General features: G+C 41.3%; 1 protein-coding gene across 4 annotated transcripts in view; it reads left to right on the top strand.

Moving 5' to 3' along the window:
• The window catches only part of IRAG2 (inositol 1,4,5-triphosphate receptor associated 2), a 65,827-nt gene that overhangs the window by 28,937 nt on the left and 14,927 nt on the right, over window positions 1-21,963 (top strand). For all 4 annotated transcript variants that reach the window (XM_044993624.1, XM_044993633.1, XM_044993651.1 and 1 more), the window contains 7 exons: window positions 7,895-8,058; window positions 9,563-9,677; window positions 10,061-10,223; window positions 12,348-12,409; window positions 15,237-15,345; window positions 16,576-16,723; window positions 17,601-17,682. In XM_044993624.1, the coding sequence (XP_044849559.1) occupies window positions 7,895-8,058; window positions 9,563-9,677; window positions 10,061-10,223; window positions 12,348-12,409; window positions 15,237-15,345; window positions 16,576-16,723; window positions 17,601-17,682 (843 nt within the window). The remainder of the gene's footprint in view (window positions 1-7,894; window positions 8,059-9,562; window positions 9,678-10,060; window positions 10,224-12,347; window positions 12,410-15,236; window positions 15,346-16,575; window positions 16,724-17,600; window positions 17,683-21,963) is intronic.

Below are 21,963 nucleotides of genomic sequence, written 5' to 3' on the forward strand. Positions count from 1 at the left end.
TGAGGATGAGACTTTCCTTGCCATGCCTGAATTTCCTATGAGTACAGGCCTGACTTTCACTTCCCTTCTCTCACCTATTCCGCCAAACAATGTCTCAAATCTTCATCCCAGAGGGGCTTGAATTCTTGTCTGTTAATTCACTTCTTAATTCTAAGCACTGCTCCTCCTGAAGACACATCCATGTTGTAGCAGTTGGAAACTTAGCACTTGTCTACACTTAAAAACACTGCAACCGCACTTCTGTGGCACTTCTGTGAGGACTCTACCTATGCCTACAAGAAAGGTTCTACTGTCGGTGTCAGTACGCCACCTCCCCAAGAGGTGGTAGCTAGGTTAACAGGAGAATTCTCCCATCGAACCACCACAGTTTATGCTGACGATTAGGTTAGTTTAACTGCATTGTTCTGGGCTGTGGATTTTTCACACCCCTGAGCAATGTAGTTATACCAACCTAATATCCTAGTGTGGACCAGGCCTCGCTTACAGTAGAAAAATTACTCACTGCTCAAATAGGTATCAGAGGTTGACCAGATGTCCCGGTTTTATAGGGACAGTCCCGATATTTGGGGTTTTGTCTTATATAGGTGTCAATTATCCCCCCGACCATCCCCTGTCCTGATTTTTCACACTTGCTGCCTGGTCACTCTAGTGTCGAAGTAAACTGATGCTGGCCAAACTGATCCCTAAAATCCATGGAGTTACAGCAGGGACAGGCATGGCATTTTAACAGCAAAAATGGAGCATGGCATGCTGAGGTTAAAACCTGCAGCAGTATGTAATTTTTTCTAGTCTAGACCAGGCTTAATAGTTGGGTGTCTCTTCTTTCTGTATCAGTACTGCCTGCTCGCTGAAGCATGCCAGTTCTGCAGTGGACATCCTCACACCAGACCTTGAACAACACTTCTGTGCTCCTAGTCCCTCTTGCATTCGTGTGAAAGGGGTCCTCTCCAAAGCTAATGCACCCAGACTGTGCCTGTTCACATCCTCTGGGGAGTTATCAGCGCTGTATAGTTGTAACCCTTTTAATCTTGAGTAAAAACTCCCTCGAAAGGACTGAGACCAAAAGAAGCGTGTTAGCCCAGCTCTTAAATGAGTTACCGTCTCCTACTTCACAGACTAAATCACACACAGTTAAAATAAGCCTAAGGTTAGTACTGCTGTACCTATCTAGCTATGGCCACTAAGACCTGGCCTACACTAGGAAATTAGGTTGGTATAACTACATCCCCTGAGCGACAGTTAAACCGACCTAACCCCTGGTGTAGACAGCACTCGGGTCAACGGGAAAATTCTCCCATCAACCTGACCACCACCTACCAGGCAGGTGGAATAACTATGCTGACAGAAGAACCTCTCCTGTCAGTAGCAAGCGACAGAGTCCTGTGGCACCTTATGGACTAAGAGACGTATTGGAGCATGAGCTTTTGTGGGTGAAGGCCCACTTCATCAGACGCATGTGACAGTCTCCTGTCAGTGTAGGTAGTTGTCGCTGAAGTGCTACAGCAGCACAGCATTTTAAGTGTAGGCAAGCCCTAAGTTTTACAACACTACTTCTGGAGACAGGTGCATTGGGTTATCTAGGTTCCTTACTTACATTTAGCTTGTTAGTGGAGGGTTCAAAGGAAAAAATATCTGACTGGACTTCAGAGGTGTGTAATTTAGAGAGGAAACCAGTTTTTCTCCTTCTCCTTCCTCCATATTGACCATACAGTCTAGACAGAAAAACATAGACTTTGGAAACTGTACTCTTGAGACTTATGAGTGGCTGAGTGTGTCTAGAACTGGCTGAAGTGTGTGGGCAGGGTGGTGGTGGTTTGTATTTTTGTTTTTTATCCAAAATTAGCTTTTTCATTAAACAAATCATCATGGAAAAATTTCACTTATGAAAATTTCTGGGCTTTTCAACAAAAAGGAAAAACCCTTGTTCTTACTGAAAACCAATTTTTTTAAGGTTTGCTTTATTGATTTTATTATTATTATTGGAGGGTGGAATTTAAATGAAAATGAGACAATTTTTTTCAATTTCCAGCAAAACTATTGTGGTTTTTCTTTTTTGACCAACTCTAATAATGACCTTGCCATCCTTCTTCTCTTAGCTAAACTAAGCATGTTCCAAAAGCATTCTTGTTCTAACTCCCGCTAACACTGCCCATCTGTTCTGTGACATCTATTTTTTCTTTTTTCTTTTTTAAATAAAAGATGTGGGCGTTTAGGGCTGGTCACTTCCTGTGACTTGCACAGGAGATTTACTCAAACTAAGAACTGGTCCGATCTCTGCTATGATCCAGCATTTAACAAAGAAAATGTGAAATGATGCTTTCCATACAAATGACTACATGCATCTAAAAATGTATGTCAAACTTCTAAAGTAGACAGCATGCGGTCAGGTTTATAGATTATATTATTTCTTCTGAATAGAAGACATTCTAGAAATATGGCATGATCATTTAATTATTTTGTTTAGTCCTTAAATTGAAGCTATTGCAATATAGAAACAGAGTTTTACTCAAGAGCTGCCTCAGAAAGGAACAAACATACTGAATTGTGGTTACCTCTTTCACAATAACTGTTGCAAGTCATTATTCAAAGAACAAGGATTAAGTTAGCTGTATTACTAACTACTTTAATCCTGTGTCCCTGTCTCTTGAAATCTAAAAAAAGAAAAAATCATGTCATTCTTCAGACAGGCTTTATTTGCTAGATATATGTTTCTGCCTGATGCATTAATTTTTTATCATTTTGTTAGAGTACATGTTCATAACTGCAACTCCTATTAACACTAATGGAGTTATGAGTGATCTTCTCTTCAGTATACTTATGAAACACCTAGTATTTGTCTAAACTCCTTTTAGGGCTGTCAAGCGCTAGATAACTATGCATAACTCTCCTCCCATACAGTTTCCCCCTTATTAATTTACAGGAGTAGTTTCCTGACCTGAGTTTCTTGGAAACAAAACTATTGCTGTTTCCTGGATATCTGGGACAAGGGACTTGTTACGGAAGATTTTAAAATTGCACTAGGTATGCTGCTGTCATGCTTCTGTAGCCTCCACTGTGGCCCAGCTACTTCCTTATCTTGCTTTAGCACCTCATTATTGAAGATGTTCTGTATCAGCCTGTCTCTTCAGGAACAGAAAGCAGAGGTACCACTTTATCTATTTTGTCTTCCTAGTTCCTGTTCAGGAATCTTTTCTCTTACCTCTGAAGAACATCAGTAAACTTCCTCTTCTAAACTCTTCTATCAAAGAAGGAACAGAGCGATGAATTTGGAACAGGCTGCTACTTCTATTTAGGATACCAGATACAGGCTACTAAAACTTCTCTTGAGCTCCCTAAGTACTCAACTGATCAGAGAAGTTGTCACTCTAAAGGTGACAGATGCCATGTTTACTTCAAAGTAAAATGTTCTAGATCTTGAAGGACAGGAGTGACTTGTGAACATCTAGTCTAGCCTTCTGCATAGCAAAAGCCATAGAATTTAATTCAATAATTCCTGCAGCATTTTTCTCTATACAGAAAGGGACCAATATAGAGTCCAATAACTTGTGGTTGAACTAGATCATATCAAGTAGCAAGACATCTGATCTACTTAAAGACCCAAAGTGATGGAGAATTTACCACATCCCTTAGTAAGCTATTCAGTGGCTTCTTATCCTTGCTGTTTAAAAAATTGCATCTTACTTCAGATTTTAATATATTTTTAATAACTTCAGCTTCTGCTTTGGTTCTGAGTTGCCTTTGATATTAAGGGGTTCTAATCTAGCAGATCTTTCTTTCTTTCTATGTACTAATAGACCATGGTTTGTTTTCAACTTGTTAGTGTCCATCACTGCTCTTAGCTTTATTTAAGTATTGTATGTTTTAAAACTGTTGCAAGAATGCCAACATGAAAGACAGCCCTTATAGCCTCAAATTATAACCTATAATAGCAACCTGCAAAACAATCTATATCATGTGCATCCTATCTGCACTCACCCAAACCACATGAGAAGTGGGGGTCGGGGGGAGATGGGGTTAACATACTGAACTTTGGCAGACCAAGCTGGGGAGTTTAGTTCAAACTTCTTGGAAAATACGCACACACATCTCTCCTCTCACCCTAGCTCAAATGGGACCTAAGAGGATGCACCTTGTCAGCGCCACTGATATCTCAGAAGAGCAGTGGTCTCAACCAATCATCTCAAACCATCTTGGTTAGAATTCATGCTATAAATTCCACCCCGGAAACTAACAAGAGGCCAGTACAGATCTGAGAGCACATGTTACATCCTCTTTTAAAACATTTCCACTATATCCATTGTTATCAATGAACAATTGGTGAAACTGGAAGATAGCCTAAAAGGAACAACCATAGACATTTGTTAGTAGCACCATATCGGTGCCCTTTTGCTATGTCGCTCCTAAGCAGCTATTGCTGTTTTGGGAGTGTCGTCTGACCAAAGGCAGCCTGCTTCTTCTGATACATCAAACAGCTACAGTATGTGCTAACAATCTAGAATTGCAACAACTTGAAGCATATTTATTATTATTGCTACAGTATTACATTAGTATAGGTACTGCATATTTTACACCTGGGCTCTGTTCTGCGTTAGTAGCCTACTACTATACTGTATCAAGAAAGTGGTACTGAGTGATTATAAAAGTATCTAGTTTTATTTTTATGTTTAAAAAATCAAACATCAACCATGACAACAAACACAACCGCTTGCTCTTATTTGTAAACCCTTTTTGTACTCCCACTTAACGGTAATTCTTTGTATGCACTGTAAGTTGCCCTGGATAAGGGAATTTGCTAAGCAAATAATAATGTAATTACCTAAATTAGAGTAGTATTCCACATCAGTGTATTCTATTTACAGAGTATCAACTTCTAAATTAATTAGAAATGGATGAACTCACTCATTTTGGATGAAAAACTCTGTTAATTTGCTCTGCTTCTTCTCAGTCATAATGTCCCAAAAAGACCTGTAGACCCTGTCATCAAGTCCCTCTAGCTGTGAAAAGTGCTGAGTTTGTTCAAAGCCTTCAACAGCTCAGAGTTTGTCAGAGGATCTTCATCAAAATCATCCTCACTCTCTTGATTTTCCTCTTGATTATGAAATGTTTCATCAACACAAGCTCATTTCTCTGGCCTTGCTGCAGCGCTCAGTAATTCCTCATCGGTTAGCTCTCTGAATATGAGCAAATCCATAGCTGCTACCAAGTCCTCCTTTTCCATGCTTGCTTGAAGTGGAGCATCATTCAGGGGGTTGTCAAACTGTTCAATATCACAATATATTTGCCTTTCCTGAAACCATTGGAAATTGTCGGCTTTACATCTTGCCGTGCCTCGGCAACAAAGATGAACACAATCTAGCGAATGTAGAGTTTTCAGGACTGTCTGAATATCTGTGGGGTTCGCATCAAGAGCAACAATGATCTGGTTTGCAATTGTTGATTGGTAATGTCCCTTCATGTTCTTAATCACACCTTGATCCATAGGTTGCATCAAAGATGTAGCACTTGGGCAAAAATTCAAGGTGAATGTTAGTGAGACCCACTCACTGGATAACTGCTCCACACACACACACACCCCAAGACGAGGCCTATCTTAAGGTTTTGCAAGCGATCACACTTTTTTAGCCAGTTGATGAAAACTCCCCTGTCACCCAGGCATTCACTGAACTGACGTAATTGAAGAAAAGATAACTGAAATTCTGCGGAAAGCATCTGGGTTGTTTTGACTTCCCAATCATGAACAGCAGTCATTTGTCACTCTGATCCAGGTTGGCACAGACAAGCACAGTCCTTTGAAGCTTTCCATTTTTTTTTTCTACATGTCCTCTGTCACAGAGCCCTTTCAGATAAAGTCATGTTTAGTAAGCATTGTAGCTGTCAGCTGAGGAAAACTTTTTTTCAAGAATGTGAGGAATTTTTTCACACTACCATTGCTCAGCTGCTGGTTTGTCCACCAACTGCTTTTGCCATGCTCCCTTTTTTTGGAAGCAACATTGAAGTGTTTCTTCCATCTGGTGAACCAATTGTCACTTGCCTTAAAATCATTCAATCCAAGTGAAGAGACAAGCTGAAGGGCTTTTCCCTTGATTGCAAGTCCAGCAAGCAGTGCTCCCTACACCCCTCTTCTCCTTGAACCGTAGAAAGAGAGCTTAGTTGACATCTGGGGCTTTTCCTTCATGCCCACATTTACAGCTGCTATTCGATTGTCCATCTTTGTATTTAGCCAAAACTTATCTTCCACATTCTGCATACAATTGAGCTGTGTAGCACCCATTTGACTGCAACTTGGTTTTGAGTAGTCCCAAGAGTTTGACAGTCTGGGATAACTTGTATTTTTTTTTCTTTCTGTGAGACTTCTTGGGATTTTTCTGGGTGTTTTTGTTTTGTTTTGTTTTTTGTTTGCCACCAAAAAGTGATGCAAGTAAGTGGGGGATGTGACATGTCAAATGTTGCTCTTATGCGGCAGCTAGGTTGCTGTTACTGAGTAGACAATTCAAAATTTAATGGTACCACCGCCAGGACTGGTGTCTAAATTGTTTAAGCAGCAAAGAATCCTGTGGCACCTTATAGACTAACAAACGTTTTGCAGCATGAGCTTTCGTGGGTGAATCGGTCTTGCATCCGAAGAAGTGGGTATTCACCCACGAAAGCTCATGCTGCAAAATGTCTGTTAGTCTATAAGGTGCCACAGGATTCTTTGCTGCTTTTACAGATCCAGACTAATACGGCTACCCCTCTGATACTTAAATTGTTTAAGGAGTTCTCGTCAGGATCTTGCTTTCTGAAAGATCAGACATTTCTTTGAGAGTAAATAGCATGAGCAATAACTTTCTGATTTTTGTATAATTTTCAAGTACCATGAGAAATTGCATCAGTAAGGCTAGTCATTGTGTAGAACTGACTCTACTCTGTAAAAGTTACATAACACAGGAATCCTCATCCCCAGCTTAGCAGAAGTGGAATTGTAAGCCAAGAAACAGTTCCCCCAAAAGTGTTCAGGTAGTGCTCTACTGCAGTCTTACTAATCACATGATAGACACTATACCTGTCCATCTGCAGTGCATGCTCGCTGCCACTTGGAGTTCATTCTTGAAAGGTGTTGCTGCCAGCTGAAAGACATTGCTCCATGGACCAGATAGGCCTCAGACAAAGTAAACAACATTTAACTTGCACATTAGCATGGTTAAATCTGGTACACATTCATATAAACTGCACCCTGAAACACTCCGATTGCTGTAACTGAAGTTACTTTCTCCCGTGCTACTAAAAGGCATAGTCTTTCACTCTCTCTGCCTGTCGCATCACCTGATGTGAAGCCACAAATAAAGAATTGTAAAATAGCATATAATGCCATGCTCTGAACCTTCTGGAAAGCTTCTAGGTGTTGGTGATTATTAGGGCAGGTCTAACAAGAGTAAATGTCTTCCACGATTTTTAAAGGAAACAAAAAAAATGGTGGTAAGTAGTTTTTATTTGCAATGTTTTTTGTTTTTTAGTCTGGACCCAATTTTTTATCTCAAAAGTCTTTAATTTCAATGGAAGATTTTGAAGGAGATGTTTTTTCTGCAAAAATATGTACTTCCTTTGAAAAAATAGATGAAAAGCCACTTTTCAAACAGCTGTACTGGTTATGCTATTATGATGCCATGTCCTTATCTGTCTTTCCCCTTCAAAAAACTGAGTGGGGGTTAAACTCAATGTTGCATGAAGTCCATCCTTGTTTACTTACTGCTGACAGTCTAGTATATGGACATTTACTAGACTACTAAGGTATGGCAGATAGGGAGAGGCTGTCTCTGCTGACCAGAGATCCTGTATACTTCTAAGTGCCATGTTCAGTAAACCTTATGCTACACTCTTATAACCATGTGGCATTTTGAACTTTAAAAATGAATAGGACCTCAAGCAAGTGCTAGAAGAGAAGATAAATCGCTGGATTAAAAAGCTCCATCTTTTAGAAGAACACAGAGAATCCCTGGATAAAGAGTATGTTAGAATGGCAGGAAATCTGAGGAGAATAAGAACAGAGCAGCTTCACTTCAGGAAAGAGCTCTCTTCCAGGTACATCTAATTCTCTTCTGCTCCTCCCATGTAAATGACACATGGAACTCGGAACTAGACTTCTTGAAATTGAAAACTAATCGCGTGCTCCTCTGTGAGCAGATCTGTTTAAAGCTGTTTATCCTACATGGAGTTATTCTCTGCGTACCAAGTAAGAATGCATCACTGTAGAGACTCTTCTAAAACACCCGGCAGACCACAGACTAAACAGTTAAAAAAGCTGCATGTTCTGCAGGTGCAACCACTAAATAAGCAGAACTGTTGTGTGGCTGTGTATGAAGTTGATGGCATGCCCATGTTTGACAGACCAACATCCTTACTTATTGGAAATGGTCTGCTGTACCAGACCAAACCATTTCTAGCTCAGGGCAGCACACAACCTTGATTTGATTTACAGGGCTGCCCAGAGGTGTGTGGGGGGGGGGGGGCGGCAAGTGGGGCAATTTGCCCTGGGCCCTGCAGGGGCCCCCACAAGAATATAGTATTGCCCCTTTTTTTTACGGAAGGGGCCCCCGAAATTGCTTTGCTCCAGACCCCCTGAATCCTCTGGGCGGCCCTGTTGATTTACTAGTGGTCAGGGAAAATTTGGACTCCAGGTGGGTTATTTTCTTCTAGAAATGGGTAAATGTAGGCTTGGAAAGAACACTCCTATCCTCATTTTAGTTGTTTGCTGGGGCTGAGCAAGCATAGCATTTTCCTGGCCTGATCTATTCTATGTCTTTCTGAATCTCCCACCATTGGTGCAGTGCTAGTGTAGGCCAGCTGCTGGTGGAGTGCCCAACTCAGGACACTCTGATAAAAATGTGGGTGGCTGGGAATGCTACCCGTGAAGCTGTAACAGTGGGAAGATGTTCAGAAGGAGGTCGGTTTGGATACAGCCCCACTGGTTTGCAATGCAAAATAAACCTATTAAGGGTCACTGAACAGCCACTTTCTATCACAGGGACTTGTGTGGTGCTGACTTTTCATTGGTAGTTGTCACTTCGTGCTTTAAAGGGTGCTTCAGTGAGACTAAGTGACTAACAAATCAAAGCTGCATAACTGTAGTAGTGATCATTAACTCTGCCTGCAGGGTCAACTTCTGATATTTTTACTAATGCTCTTGACTTTGGATCCTTTTACCACGTTTCCCTAAAATAGCCAAATGGACTGTCTATTGATAAGTTGTTTAAAATACCTTTTAAAACTATTTGGTACCGGTGCAGTAAACTCCTACTCCTTTTCCACATTGGAATTCATCTAGACACTACTTGCATAGCATCTGCACAGGTCTGGGTGGCTAGGAACCTACTGAAAACCTACACTACTTGTGTACTCATCTGGCAGATCAAACAGCCTTGGATGGGTTAATCCCTAAACCCCTTGTTAGTTTAACTTCCCAGACACAATGTTAAAGCTTTTTAATAGCATGTGGTCTCTCTTGGTGACTGGGTATCACACTTCCCAGGCATATTTTTCTGAACTGTCAGGGACTGCTTGTGTCCTGTACTCTTGCCCCCTGCAGACAACATGAGTTACAAGCTGCCAAACAGTTGCAAGAAGAGGCTGTCAGTCGGGCAGATGTTCTTGGCTTGCAGCTCCAAGAAGCTACCAAACAGTTGGAAGACTCCAGCAAACAGGTAGGGTAGTGACTTGGTGTTCTGCACACCAGAAAGCTATGCTTGATACGCCTCTGCTAGCAAATAGGAAACTATGCTTTGTTGGAATGAACAGCCACACTGCAAAACTGTGACTTGCAGAGGAAGTAAAAGCAGAGGAGGTGGCGTCAACAGCTTGCTGATGAAAGAGGCAACTTTGCATATTTGTGGTGGCTTAAAAAAAACAAAACTCAGAAATAGCTCCCATACACAGTCCACCTAAATGTAAAAATGCAGAAGTTCAGTAGGGGCTTATCACTTCCTGAGAGAACAGATGCATTTTGGTTTCATTTGCATGAACAGTAAAGACCTTTTTTGTGCCAGCCAGGGCTGTGATCTTTTTATATTTATTGTTCTGTGCTCAGGTTAAGGATCGAGATGGGGCACTTCATTCTGCCTGGGAAGAAGTCAGCTCTTTGCGAAGTGTGTTAGAGGAAGCCATTTCTGAGCAGAGAACCCTTCAGGCTATGAATACAGCTTTAATGAGCTCTTGCCAGACACTTCAGGAAAAAGATAAAGAGCAGAAAAGTAAGTACTTATGTAGTATTCACTTATAGCCTGGCAAGTGTTATGCTGCAGTTAGATAATGGAAGAATCAAATGAGGTCACACTAGATGGTGACCTTTGTTACTTCACTCTGTGGCAGTTCTGTTTCTTTCAAGAATGCTTCAGTCATTCCTCCTTGTGCGATGATCCAGACACAACTTGAGCTCAGCAAGGTCAAGACCTGTTGGTCTTTCAAAGAGAAACTTCCCACCAAAATTCCAGGGTGCTGCAAGACATGGGGTTGGTGACTCAGTAGGTGGCGCTTTGAGCCCTCTGAGTCAGGACTAAGTGTTAAGGAGCAGTATAGCTGAAGATGCTGTTCTTGTGCCTGAGCAACCACCTTAGTATTGGGAGTGAACCCTCTTGCACTGCTATCTCAACTTCCTATGCTGTAGATACTCTGTCCAATGCTGCCCATCCTGCTTTCTGTAGGGGATAGCTCTGCAGTCTAAACCAACTGTTTCACCTAGAGGCTGCCACATTTGTTTTGTTCTTTTTATAAATGAAGCTCTTTCCTAAACTTATGAGACTTTATACATTTACCTGGTATTCACCCCTTCTTAATGGCGATAACCCAGAAAGCTTTGATAGTTCAAGTCTCTGTTTATTCCCGTAGATTCAATGGAGCGCTGGTGGCTTACACCAGCTGAGGGTCTGGCTCCAGGTACATATGATCCATGCTGTCATGGGCGAAATGTACTCTAAAGAAAAATCTTGAGGCAGGGATACATTGTAAATTATTTAGTAGCTTTGAAACCAGAGCACACGCTGGGAAGATTCTGCTGAGCTGAGGAAGAGGCATGCTCCTAAGCACTTGGCTGAAACTGGTCCCTTAAGAATATTATGCCCCGGTATTGCAGAAACTGCCCCAAGATGGTTTTACAGGATGTAGCTATATTCATTAGTATTCAAGTGGGCGTCTTAACCACTGCATTTGCGCACGCTGCATTTGCACATTCATCCTTTAGTTATGTTGTTGGCCACGTGGAAGAGGTGTACAAATGGAAATTGGTGTGTTCTTTTCCTTGGTAGGCTCTGGCAAGAGTGCAATTCCTAAGAACAAAATAAACACCAAAAAAAATACCCTTGTTTAGCTGGGGAGATCCCATTTTTAAATGTAAATGAAGCCAGTGGAGCAACACTGACTTCCCATTTGAGGAGTCTCCCAAATTTTAAGACAGTCTCTTGTTGAACAGGGAACTCTCTAAAGATAGTTCTTAACAATGGTATGGACATAGAATTGATGATAAAAATAGTACCACTTCACTCGTACTCCCTTTGTGTGGTCAGTCACGGTTGCTTTCTTCCCTAAGGCCACTTTGACACCTCCGCTCACATTGCAGAGGAAACTACTCCACAAGTAGTCCCTCTGCTAGCAATGCTTCCGATACAGTACTGAAATCAATGGAATTTGCTGAGGAAGGTACTACTTGCTCTGAGTAAGGATGGCAGAATTGACCCTTTGTTTAGAATCTCTGGTACCTTAGCATACCATTAATTGCTAGAGCAGCTAGTGCTGGTAGAGCTCATGTGGCTACTGAGAGATGGATTCTAATCTGTGGAAGAGGAACGAGATGCAATTAACCATGTTTCCATTGCCAAAGTATTATTGCAACGATGCACAAAGCAAAATACAGTTAATATTTGTATTGCACTAGTGTTCAGGGCTGCAGGGGGTGGGGCTATTGCACTAGGCACTGTGCAGACAGTGAACAAAAGGGCTATCCTTGCTCTTCAGAGCACTTTCCAGCCTCAGTGTGCAATGCTGGAAACTAAAATAAAACCAACAAAATGCTATGTCATGGGAGGGGGAATCTCAAATATGGTCTGGAATCATAGGCCCAAATCTGTATTTAAAAAAGGAAAGGAAAATTACTGAAAATGTCCTAGGCACTGCTCTATCTCCCCTGCATTAGAATATGGTCTCTCGTATGCATCTGTTTTAAAATCGTAAGAATACATGAAGATTGCAGGTACAAATAGCTGATGGTGAAAATTTAACTTCATCCAAGATGGGCAAAAACAAGGTTAAAAGGAAACACAAGAGCATCTAAAATGGTTCTTTATAATTTAACATGCAGTGATTATGCAAATGTCTCTTCATAGCCGCTGTTAACACACTGAGAGAGAAACTGTTTAAGGGGCAACTTTGTGGATTGCTGTGTCAGGTATGAAATCCATTAACTCACCTGGTGGTGGTGGAGAGCATTTCATGGCACAGAGGACACCAGGGTGAATGTCCATCTACAAATTGTCTAAAGTCCCATCTGAGGGCCATTTTTGTAACAACTGAGCTACTTTTTTTTTCCTAGTGTTTAATTTGTGTAAATGTACTGGCTGAAGCGAACTGTGCAGGCTGATTGGCATGTATCCCTCAGATTCCCCTCCTCGAGCGCCTGGGCCAGACATTGTTCCTGCGTGGTTCAGTACGGAACATGTTGTTTGGCACTCCTGGTCAACAACTGATGGTGGTCATGTACTTAAAAGAATGTTACCTTCATATCTTCCCTGTTTAAAATCTGAGTTTGTTCAGTGTGGGGCAGTCAAACAATGTGCATCTTCACTGTTCTGAAGGCCATTTTAAAAACCAGCAGGGGATGCAGGCAAATGGGAGCACTGAATGTGTGTCTGGTAGAAGGAAGAGGATAATAGAAAAGGGTTTATATTGCAGCAGCAACACTTCATCTTTACAATTTCCATCCAACTTGGTCCGAGGGAAATTTAATAATGCCCCTTCGTTTGTGGCAACTCTATGCCAGCCTGGCAGCAAAGAACATCAGTGTTCCCTATTGCCGGTGCTGGAAGGTAAATGCACTACTCTATGTAGCAAAGCTGGACAAGGCCAAGATTTTCTGTTTTGTGGGGAAATCCTGAGTGCAAAATCCCTTCCATCTCTTCTGGAACTGGAAAAAACCTTTCTAAATTTCCTGCAAAATGGAATCTCTTAATTTGAGTCCATTTGAAACATTCCATTTTGACTTTCACTTAACATTTTCATAATGAAATATTTTTATTAAAATGTTGCAATGGAACTTTTTAACATTATCACAATGCTTCATGTTCACTTTTTTGTAAACAGAAATTGGTCAAAACCAATACATCCAAGGAGACACTTTCAACAGCCCTATTACTATAACCTTATTTACTCTGGTACTAAAAGATCAGGCTTTATTTTGACAAAGTTGTGTTCCCTCCAAAGACTTAGAGTAAAGCATTTATCTTTTTTTTTTTTTTAAGGCCCCAATCCTGCAAACACATCCACGTGTGCATAAACTTACACACACAGGTAACTGAGTCAAGTTCACACAATTAGCATGAGTAAAATTAAATTTTTGTAAAGATTAAACCAAAGCAGAATTGGTTAAATTGGGTAGTACTCTGATTGCTTAACTGTAAGAATCCCTCCAATAGAAGGATATTAATCCAACCGACAGTATGGCTTCTACAAGCAGTAATAGTGTGTACTTTTCTCTCCCCGTCCAGTAGCCCTAACTATCTTCCTATTACAACAGAGCTGCATAGATGGGGAGTCTAGTGACTACAGTTCACTGTCCATTTTAAACCAAGAAACAGTAAAAGAGAAGATAGTGAGGCATTCTGACCACTATTTTTAGTCCTATTTTTTCCCTGTCACATGGGGGAGGGAAAAACATTGATTCTACTAGAACTGTGCCAAAACTGATAACTTTTTTTTTAACAGCTTTAAGAGTAGCCTTCAAGAATTTACAGTGAATAAATGCTATCCTGTTCTTGACTCATCTCTTTTTTTTCTTTTCTTTTCTTTTTATGCCTTGCTTTATATTGTCACTCTGTAAACATTGTGCACCTGGGAAATTGAAATCCAGATCTCCTTGATAGACTTCTGTCTGCAAAATTGTTGTTTTTTTGTTTTGGTTTTTTTTTGGGGGACCCACAGGGGGCTGCTTTGGGTTTTTTTTGCAGAGTAAAACTTTTTTGGTGTGCATCTTCCATTGACTGTCCCTGCCTTCAGCTTGTGTGTGTGTGTGTGTGTGTGTGTGTGTGTGTGTGTAAAAAAAAAACAAACAAACAAAAAAAAACCACATATGGCAAAAGATGGTCTTCTGTTGCTTTTTTGAAAAGTTACTGTTCTAAGACACAGGTGACCCTTCTCAAAGGACTAGAAGCTGAAGACTCGGCTGAAACTCAAACTAGAGTTCTTGAAGCTAGAAGTAATAAATTCATCATTTAAAATACGGACACTTCCTTGGTTTCAGAACCATGTTAAAATAACACCTTTCCCCCACATGTGGCTGAATGGCTACTGCTGTGTAAATCCTTTCCAATACACATTATTGGATTGGTTTTCAGCAGTAAAAGGCCTCATTTGAACAACAGTTAGCATATACAATTGAGGGGGAACTAGGATGCAGGTAATACTTCTCCTCCCCCCCCCCACCTCATGGGGACTGGGTCTGTTGGTGGGAGGGGAAGGGGAACTGCAGAGAGGAGCCTGTAGGAGCCATTGGAGAAGAGGCCAAAGCAGACACATTGTCAACTTTCTACAGTCTTCACTGGACTTTCTCTGCCCTTTGACTGGTTGCTTTTTGCTCTCACCTTCTCTTCAGCTCAGCTTCATTCCACACCTGCCCCATCACCCTCTTCTGCCCTGTCCTGCTCACCACCTCCTACAAAAGCAGCAAAGAATCCTGTGGCACCTTATAGACTAACAGACACCTCCTACAGTGTCCCCTTCCTTTTACTTCACTTTCTAATTAGCTTATCCCTTCCTAACTAAACCCACTACCCAAAAAACATGGCACTAACATGTCTGCCACCATCCCATTGTCCATGCTGCTTGTGTATTGTATCCCTTCCCCCACCCCATGTGGGGCTTGTCGATTAGGGTGAGAATTGTCTAGCAGTCTGTGTGTACAGTGCCTAGCACAATGGGAACATGCTCGCCTGGCCTTAGGCGCTCCTGTAAGTTACATGATGAACAATAACCTGCCATACACTTTTCCCTTCTCCAACTAGCACCTTTGCACCTTCAAAAGATTTGTGGGCCAAGAAGCAGGTCAGGGCACTGGACTTCCCAAGACACCCTCCTTGAGATACTCATGCTGGTATTCTACACCTCTGCTAGGTAAGATCTGCTGGCTACTCTTCTATGGCTTTTGCCTTTTGTACCCTGGTCTTTTGAAGCACAGAAGTAGTTGGTGGATGACCTAAAATTGTTGTCTAATGTAACATGGTGCTAAATCTAAAATAGCAAAGGATTAAAAGATGAACAATAATGGAAATTGTTCTATCAAGCACAGATATTCTTTGCTATAAATATCTGTTGCCTGTGCCTCAGTATAAATCTGTCCTGACTCACTATGGTGAAAATTTGCTATTGGCTTTAATTGGTATAAACAATGCCCACGAATTACCTGAGATGCCTTTGCCTGGCTGGATCTAAAGAATAGCCGTGTTCATGAGCCATCTCACAGACAACTGGCAATGGCAACTGAAGAGCTTTTCTTGTGCAAAACAAATGGCTGTACCATCAGTCTCCAGCACTAATGATGAGGTGGTTTAGCTTACGTTGTATATGACCGGCATCAAAAACTGAACTTTCAACATCCCAATTTTGCCTGCTTCATTTATCCCAAGCTTTAGCTTGTACCTGAGAGTCCTGGCCATGCCATGGCATAGATGTGGGTCAGTGAGCTTCCATCTAGCCAATCGGTCACCTTCCCATAATGCCACTGTATGCTGATTCTCCAGAGATGTAATTTTAGGCCGTGCCTGCAATTCCTGTCTTTGCTTACTGGTCCCTGTTGTATGGGAGCCCAGGGTTGCTCTAACCAAGGTTTTATTTCCCCTGCAATGTACAATGTTACTTTCTACAGTAAGTGCTGCTGCCTTGCCTCCCACACATTACCATCTTCCCATCTCCCCATGACACCACTACTTCAGTTCAACATGCCATATACAATTGTCAAATCGGAAAGCTGTGTGAGGTAGAGACTGGCTGCTAGCATTGCAGTGTGGCAAATGGACACCGCTGCTCAAATGCAAGTGTGTCAATGGTCACTGGCCCACCCTGGACTGCTGGTCATGCTCCCCTTAAAAATGGATTCTACTAAGTTATGTCCATTCACCTGTAGTCCACTTGCTTATATTTCTCTACAGCTCCTTGAACCTTTACTAATAACCTATGAAAGTAGCAAGCGAATGAAACAGGGCAAATGTATAGACAAGTTTATTGTCTCTGAGGGTGTGGATATATCTGTTGATCGAAAAGGACCACATCTACCCAGCTGACTGACTAGTAACTTTTTATGTTGATAGCCTTCTCATTATTTCAAGTCTGCATCTTTGTTAACAGATGCTCTGGCCTTGGAAATCCTACAGCTGAATCCACGAGTGTGCACAAGCAGTGATCTCACATGTGTAGCAACCAGAGCTCGTTCTACGTTTGAAAGGGAGGATCTGAAAAATGGGTCTACTTTGGACGTGACGCTGGAGGGACACAAGTAAGAGAGCAAAATAATGTTTGGGCTGGGGTTGGAGGAAAGGGAGACTGGACAAGTAGTGTTACCACAGACTCTTGAGGGGAGCTGAAGACAGCCACTCTCTAGCTGTTCTAGTATAGTTTCCGTTATTGTTAACCTTCAAGAATCTGGTCTTGTTCAATACTACAGCATCACTGCAAGGGAATGAGACACTATATTCTGAATTAGTGAGCAAATAATGGTATCACTGGCTATCATGGTATCTATATGTCCCTTATCACTGTAGAACCAGAGTGTCTCCCATTCATTAATAAGGGTTATTCTTACAATGCCCCTGTGAGCCATGGAGGTGGTATTCCCATTCTACAGATGAGGGAACTGAGGTGCAGGATAGACTGTCACACAGGAAGCTTAGCTGAACTTGGAACTGAAGATCAGGTCCTTGAGCTCCAGGCTAATGTGCCATCCACTAGACCGCCCTTCCTAACTGTGACTAGAAATTGATAATTTACAGGGTCATCAAAGCACCAGAGATGCTTTTGTAGCCATTGTGGTATAAAATTTTCTTCCTCTTAAGGCTATCTCTGATTTCTCCCTTTTTGGACACTGATTTTTAAAAAAATGTGATGTGGCTGTTGCTGAGGAAGCAGAACTTTGCATTGCAAACAGGTGACTGCAAGTCTCCGCAACTCCTGTGACTCCTCTGTTATGATCTGTCAATGTCATTTTCATTAGACTTGTTTTGTTTAATGATGTATCTGGGGCCAATCTCCAACCATGACAATCTCCACAAAGACACAGTGGCGAACTTCAACTCTTGTTTCTGTGTGAAATTAATTTAAGGAAAACATCCAAATGTGATCTTGTTGCAAGATGCAAATAAAATTTGTGCTGCCAGGTGGAAGATACGCTCTGTTGGTAACCAGACTGACGCAGGTTGTGTTGCCTCCTCTACTACAATGGACTCTCTATTTACTGAGGTTAGTGCTATCTTTAATTTCAGCAGTCTTGCCTTCGAATTTGGTAGCCCTTTACTTGCAATAGTGCACTGACTTTAAAATAGAAATGAGGCGCCAGATTTTCAATGTGGGTAAATCAGCATTGCTCTATTGATAAATCAGTGGACTTCTGCTGACTTACCTTTCTTTAAGCAGGCTATTGGGAGACAATCTCAGTTGGTGTATCTCTTTTAGCAACTGTGATTGGAATAAAACATTCCAGAAATGTACTTGATCTGTGATGTTCAAATCCAGATCAAAGTTTAGGAGTATTTAAATCCTATACTCTAACTCAAAGTACTCTTTATTCAATGTACAAATCTTAAAATGACTGTTCCTTTTTCAGTAACAAGGGACTCCTCTATTGGTAAAACGTGAATGATATCCATTCCCAACAACATGTGCGTGGGTGAAGGGGAGATGAAACAAAAAGCCCAGCAGGCATCTTTACATTTTAATAATCCCATTTGATTGTCTTTCTGTATACTTCCTTCTGTGAAAACTGTTACATTATGACTGTGCTCTTCCAAAAATCCATCTTTGCTTAAGAAAAACAAGGTGATTGATGCTTTACCCAATATAGTGTAGTTCAGCTTTACATCTAGATTTCAGTGGGCTAGTGTGTCTGTCCACTCAGTGCTTAAGGTGAGGAAAAAGACCAAATAAATGGTCCTCAGTCCCACAGAAAGTGACAAGTTATGACAGGCAGATGAACATTTGAGTAAATCCTTGGTTCTCGCCTTGATTGCTGGTCATCAACATTACTTTCTGTTCTAGTCGGCATCATACACTTTCTAATTGTGATGTTAATTGGAAATGTGCCTGAGCTTTGTCAATGGGATCAGGATTTCAAACCCCGGACTTCAGCGACATTTGCATCTGGCCTGTCAGACTAATACAATGACACTTTTTTTTCCCTACTGCTGCATCAAATGAAAGTGCAACCTAATCTAGACTAATAGTGAAATCATTTTCTGCTACAAATGAGTTAGTAACCTCAGACCTGCCCACTGTGAAGTGGCCCAGTCATCTGCAATAGTCCTTATCCACGCTTGGTGGAGAAGCAAAGGAGAAAATGACACAGCTACTCAATCACTCTTTCCACATTAGTGTGATCTTGGGGTTGAGATACGTTGGTTGACTGGTATGGGGGCTAAGTAAGGAAGCCCTCCTTTGCACTGCTATGCCCATATTGTACTTTTGCCTCGGCTAGCTAGAGGGTCTTGTTCCTCACAGCTGTCCACACAGCACTTGTGACCAGCACTGTTGTGTACATTTAACACACTCCATATTTGTATAGTTCTGTAATTCCAGTTTATTCCCAAAATTACACTTTTTGGCTCTGGGTAGAGTTCTTCCGCATTTCTGTTGGAATCCCTTTTGTGTCGTATTCATAATCCTTTTTTTTCCCCTGGGACAAGATTCCAGGTCTGAACTGAAGGAAAGGCAAATGGGCGTATCCCATATCTGGTCTAAAAATTATGATGCAGAACAAAATTTGAATGTCCATGTTTAATAGGAAGAGTGTCTCCGTAGCATTTTATCAGACTGTGGTTACCTGCAGGTGTGTTGGTTATAGTGAGTCCTTCAGAATGTAAGTAATTCTATACTTGTATTACTGTGTGTGTGTGTATGTGTGTGTTGTCAAAGCATGGTCAGAATAGGGATTTGAGGCTGCTTTAAATCTCTAGCTCTTGTGTGAGTCAAACTAATCTTTCTATGCTGGAGGCTTAGAACTAAACACTAGCTTTCCCAACGCATCACCAAGGAACTGTATATTGGTTCCTTTGGGATTCTGTAAACTTTTCTGGTGAAGTACTCCTTGCATAAGATTGCTACAACACAGGTAGTGTCTGGAGGACAGTGAAACAGCAAACACTCCCTCAATTATTTCCTTACAAGAAGTAGGCCTAGAGGATAGAGGGATATCAATATTATAAGGAGTTCATGCGTTTTTCACACTTGTAAACAGAGCTGGTTTGAGCTCCATTGCAAATCATTACTTTGCTTCGCTAGAATGACTGATATATTGCATATAGCAGGTAGTAACTGTGCCCTGAATTTCTGTAAAATCATGATTTTGTTAAACCTATTAAAGGCAGGTATCTCTGGCGTACACTGATAGATGTGATAGTAAAGCCACAGTGTGGGCTTTTTTTTTAAACTTCTGGATTGCAGAGGTAGGATTTAACAGTTCTTAACGCTTTAAAGTCTTGGAAAAGAAGTAGGTGTGGATGAAAAGTATAGAACAGCTTTCAGTTCTCCTTTGGTATGTAACAAAGTCACTGAGAACTCAAATTTATTCCTGCTTTATATGTGGGGGTGTCTTTTGCTTTGGTCAATCCCTCTTGATTTCGAGGTAGTACTACATTATAAACTCCTTTTGAGTCTTTTTGTTTCCATTCCAGTATACTGCTCCCTCCCCTAGAGAAAAATAAAACACTGTAGCTTCCTTAAGCCCAAGAGAGAATTCAAATAAGAGTATAAATAGCAGAGATTTGCATGAGGAAACATCCAGATGACTGAGCTGAACTCTATTCACTGATCCTTAAACTAATGTTGTGGGGAGAAAGGAAACTGAACAACATACACAGTACTGCTGTCTGGTGGGGCTTTTTTCCCCCCCCTCAGTTTTTGGTTGCCCAACTAAAAACATCTTGAAAGGGGTCTCACTTTTTTTCAGAAACAGCTGAGCTTGCATCCTCTTAAAAATCAGGCCCCCTGGGGACCTAAGCATCAAGTGGTCCATAGTCATTTGTCCCTTCAGAACACTGTTGGCTGTGTGGCATGTTTCTATGATAAAAGCTTATGGAGGTTTTTTCTGTAGAAAGTTAGTTCATAAATAAAGATTTCTTCTCACTTCACTTCTAGATCCCACTCTCACAAAATTAAACAGGTTCAGAAACGTAAAATTTGAGGAGGTTACCAATACTGCACATCTCTCTGAGAAACTCCAGCCAACTCCTGTCTCTGTGCTTTGATTACTTTCCTTTCCTACCCTCCCTCCCTTGTTTTTTAATATCTGCTCAGGTTCTTAGTCAGCATGTCCTCCATGGATGGGCTCAGTAAATTTCTCCTTCACCTTCGTTATTTCTAGGCTATAGTAACAGGATTTTTCTATATTGTACGGGGGTGGAATTCTCCCCTTGAATAAGTGGGTTGGTCTCCCATTCACTTCAGGGAAAGTTACATTTTTCCTTCAGAACCCTATGTTCCAAACAACTTTTGCACATGATAGATCCTCTTAATATCTATCTCCTTGCTGGTACAGGATAATAAAGGAACACAAAAGCTATTTACCTGCTATTAGAAAGCTATTCTCCAAGACACTCTTACCATTTTAAGAGCTTCTGTCCCCCACAAACTGTGATAACCACTCTGTACAAGATAGCCTGTTGTATATGTACTATTCTAAAATGAGTCAGGGAGAAAGCATAATGTTAACCAGAGTAGTGTGGCAATCCAATACAACAGCATTACTAGTCTTTGTTACGTGCACATTAAAGCAAATGCGCTCCCTAGACGCACTGAGAGGAGTGGCCACAAAAGCCATGCAAACCTCCTAAAATTCCAAATTAACTACTGGTAACTGGAATTCAAAACCAAACTCTTAGAACTATACTAATGTAACTCCAAGTGTATTTGCTTTGTGGTGGTGGTCCAAGGAATTGACAATGGTAATAAAATGTAAAATACACACGGGAGTCAAAGTTATAGCTTTTTAAAAGGTAGTTTCTGCATCAGCGAAATGCTACCAATTTGGGGCCAGACTTGTCTGTTGTTCAGGTGCAACAAACTGAACTGAGAGAAGAATTTGGCCCTTAATGGTGAAACACAGTTAATATGATCATTAAGCTAGTATGAAAAAACGAGTGCCTTTCTGCTCTAAGATCTGATGGGTGTGGTACAATGTTGCTATTAGTAGGAATCAAAAATGGAGACTTGAATGTAAATGTTCATCTCTTAAACAACATGGACTCTAACCCGAGCAGAAAAGCTCATTGTCTCGTAGAAGCAACACTGATGCAGCTGCAGAGTTTTTTCTAGTGTTGCTTTCTGAATTTCTGGAAGGGACTATGTCCCCAAATCATCTTGGTGAGCAATGCAGCATGGCTTTGAAAGTGGTGGGGGGGAACAAATGGCAGGAAAGGCCAAGTGGCTTTGTGTCTCTTTAAGACTTGCGTCACAGTCTCCGTTCAGTTTAAAGTGGGGGGGGGGGAGGGAGGAGGTAATCTAGCATCGTGACATTTCTTTGAAACGACA

This window comes from Mauremys mutica, chromosome 1 (assembly GCF_020497125.1).
Source record: "Mauremys mutica isolate MM-2020 ecotype Southern chromosome 1, ASM2049712v1, whole genome shotgun sequence".
NCBI classification, from domain to species: Eukaryota; Metazoa; Chordata; order Testudines; family Geoemydidae; genus Mauremys; species Mauremys mutica.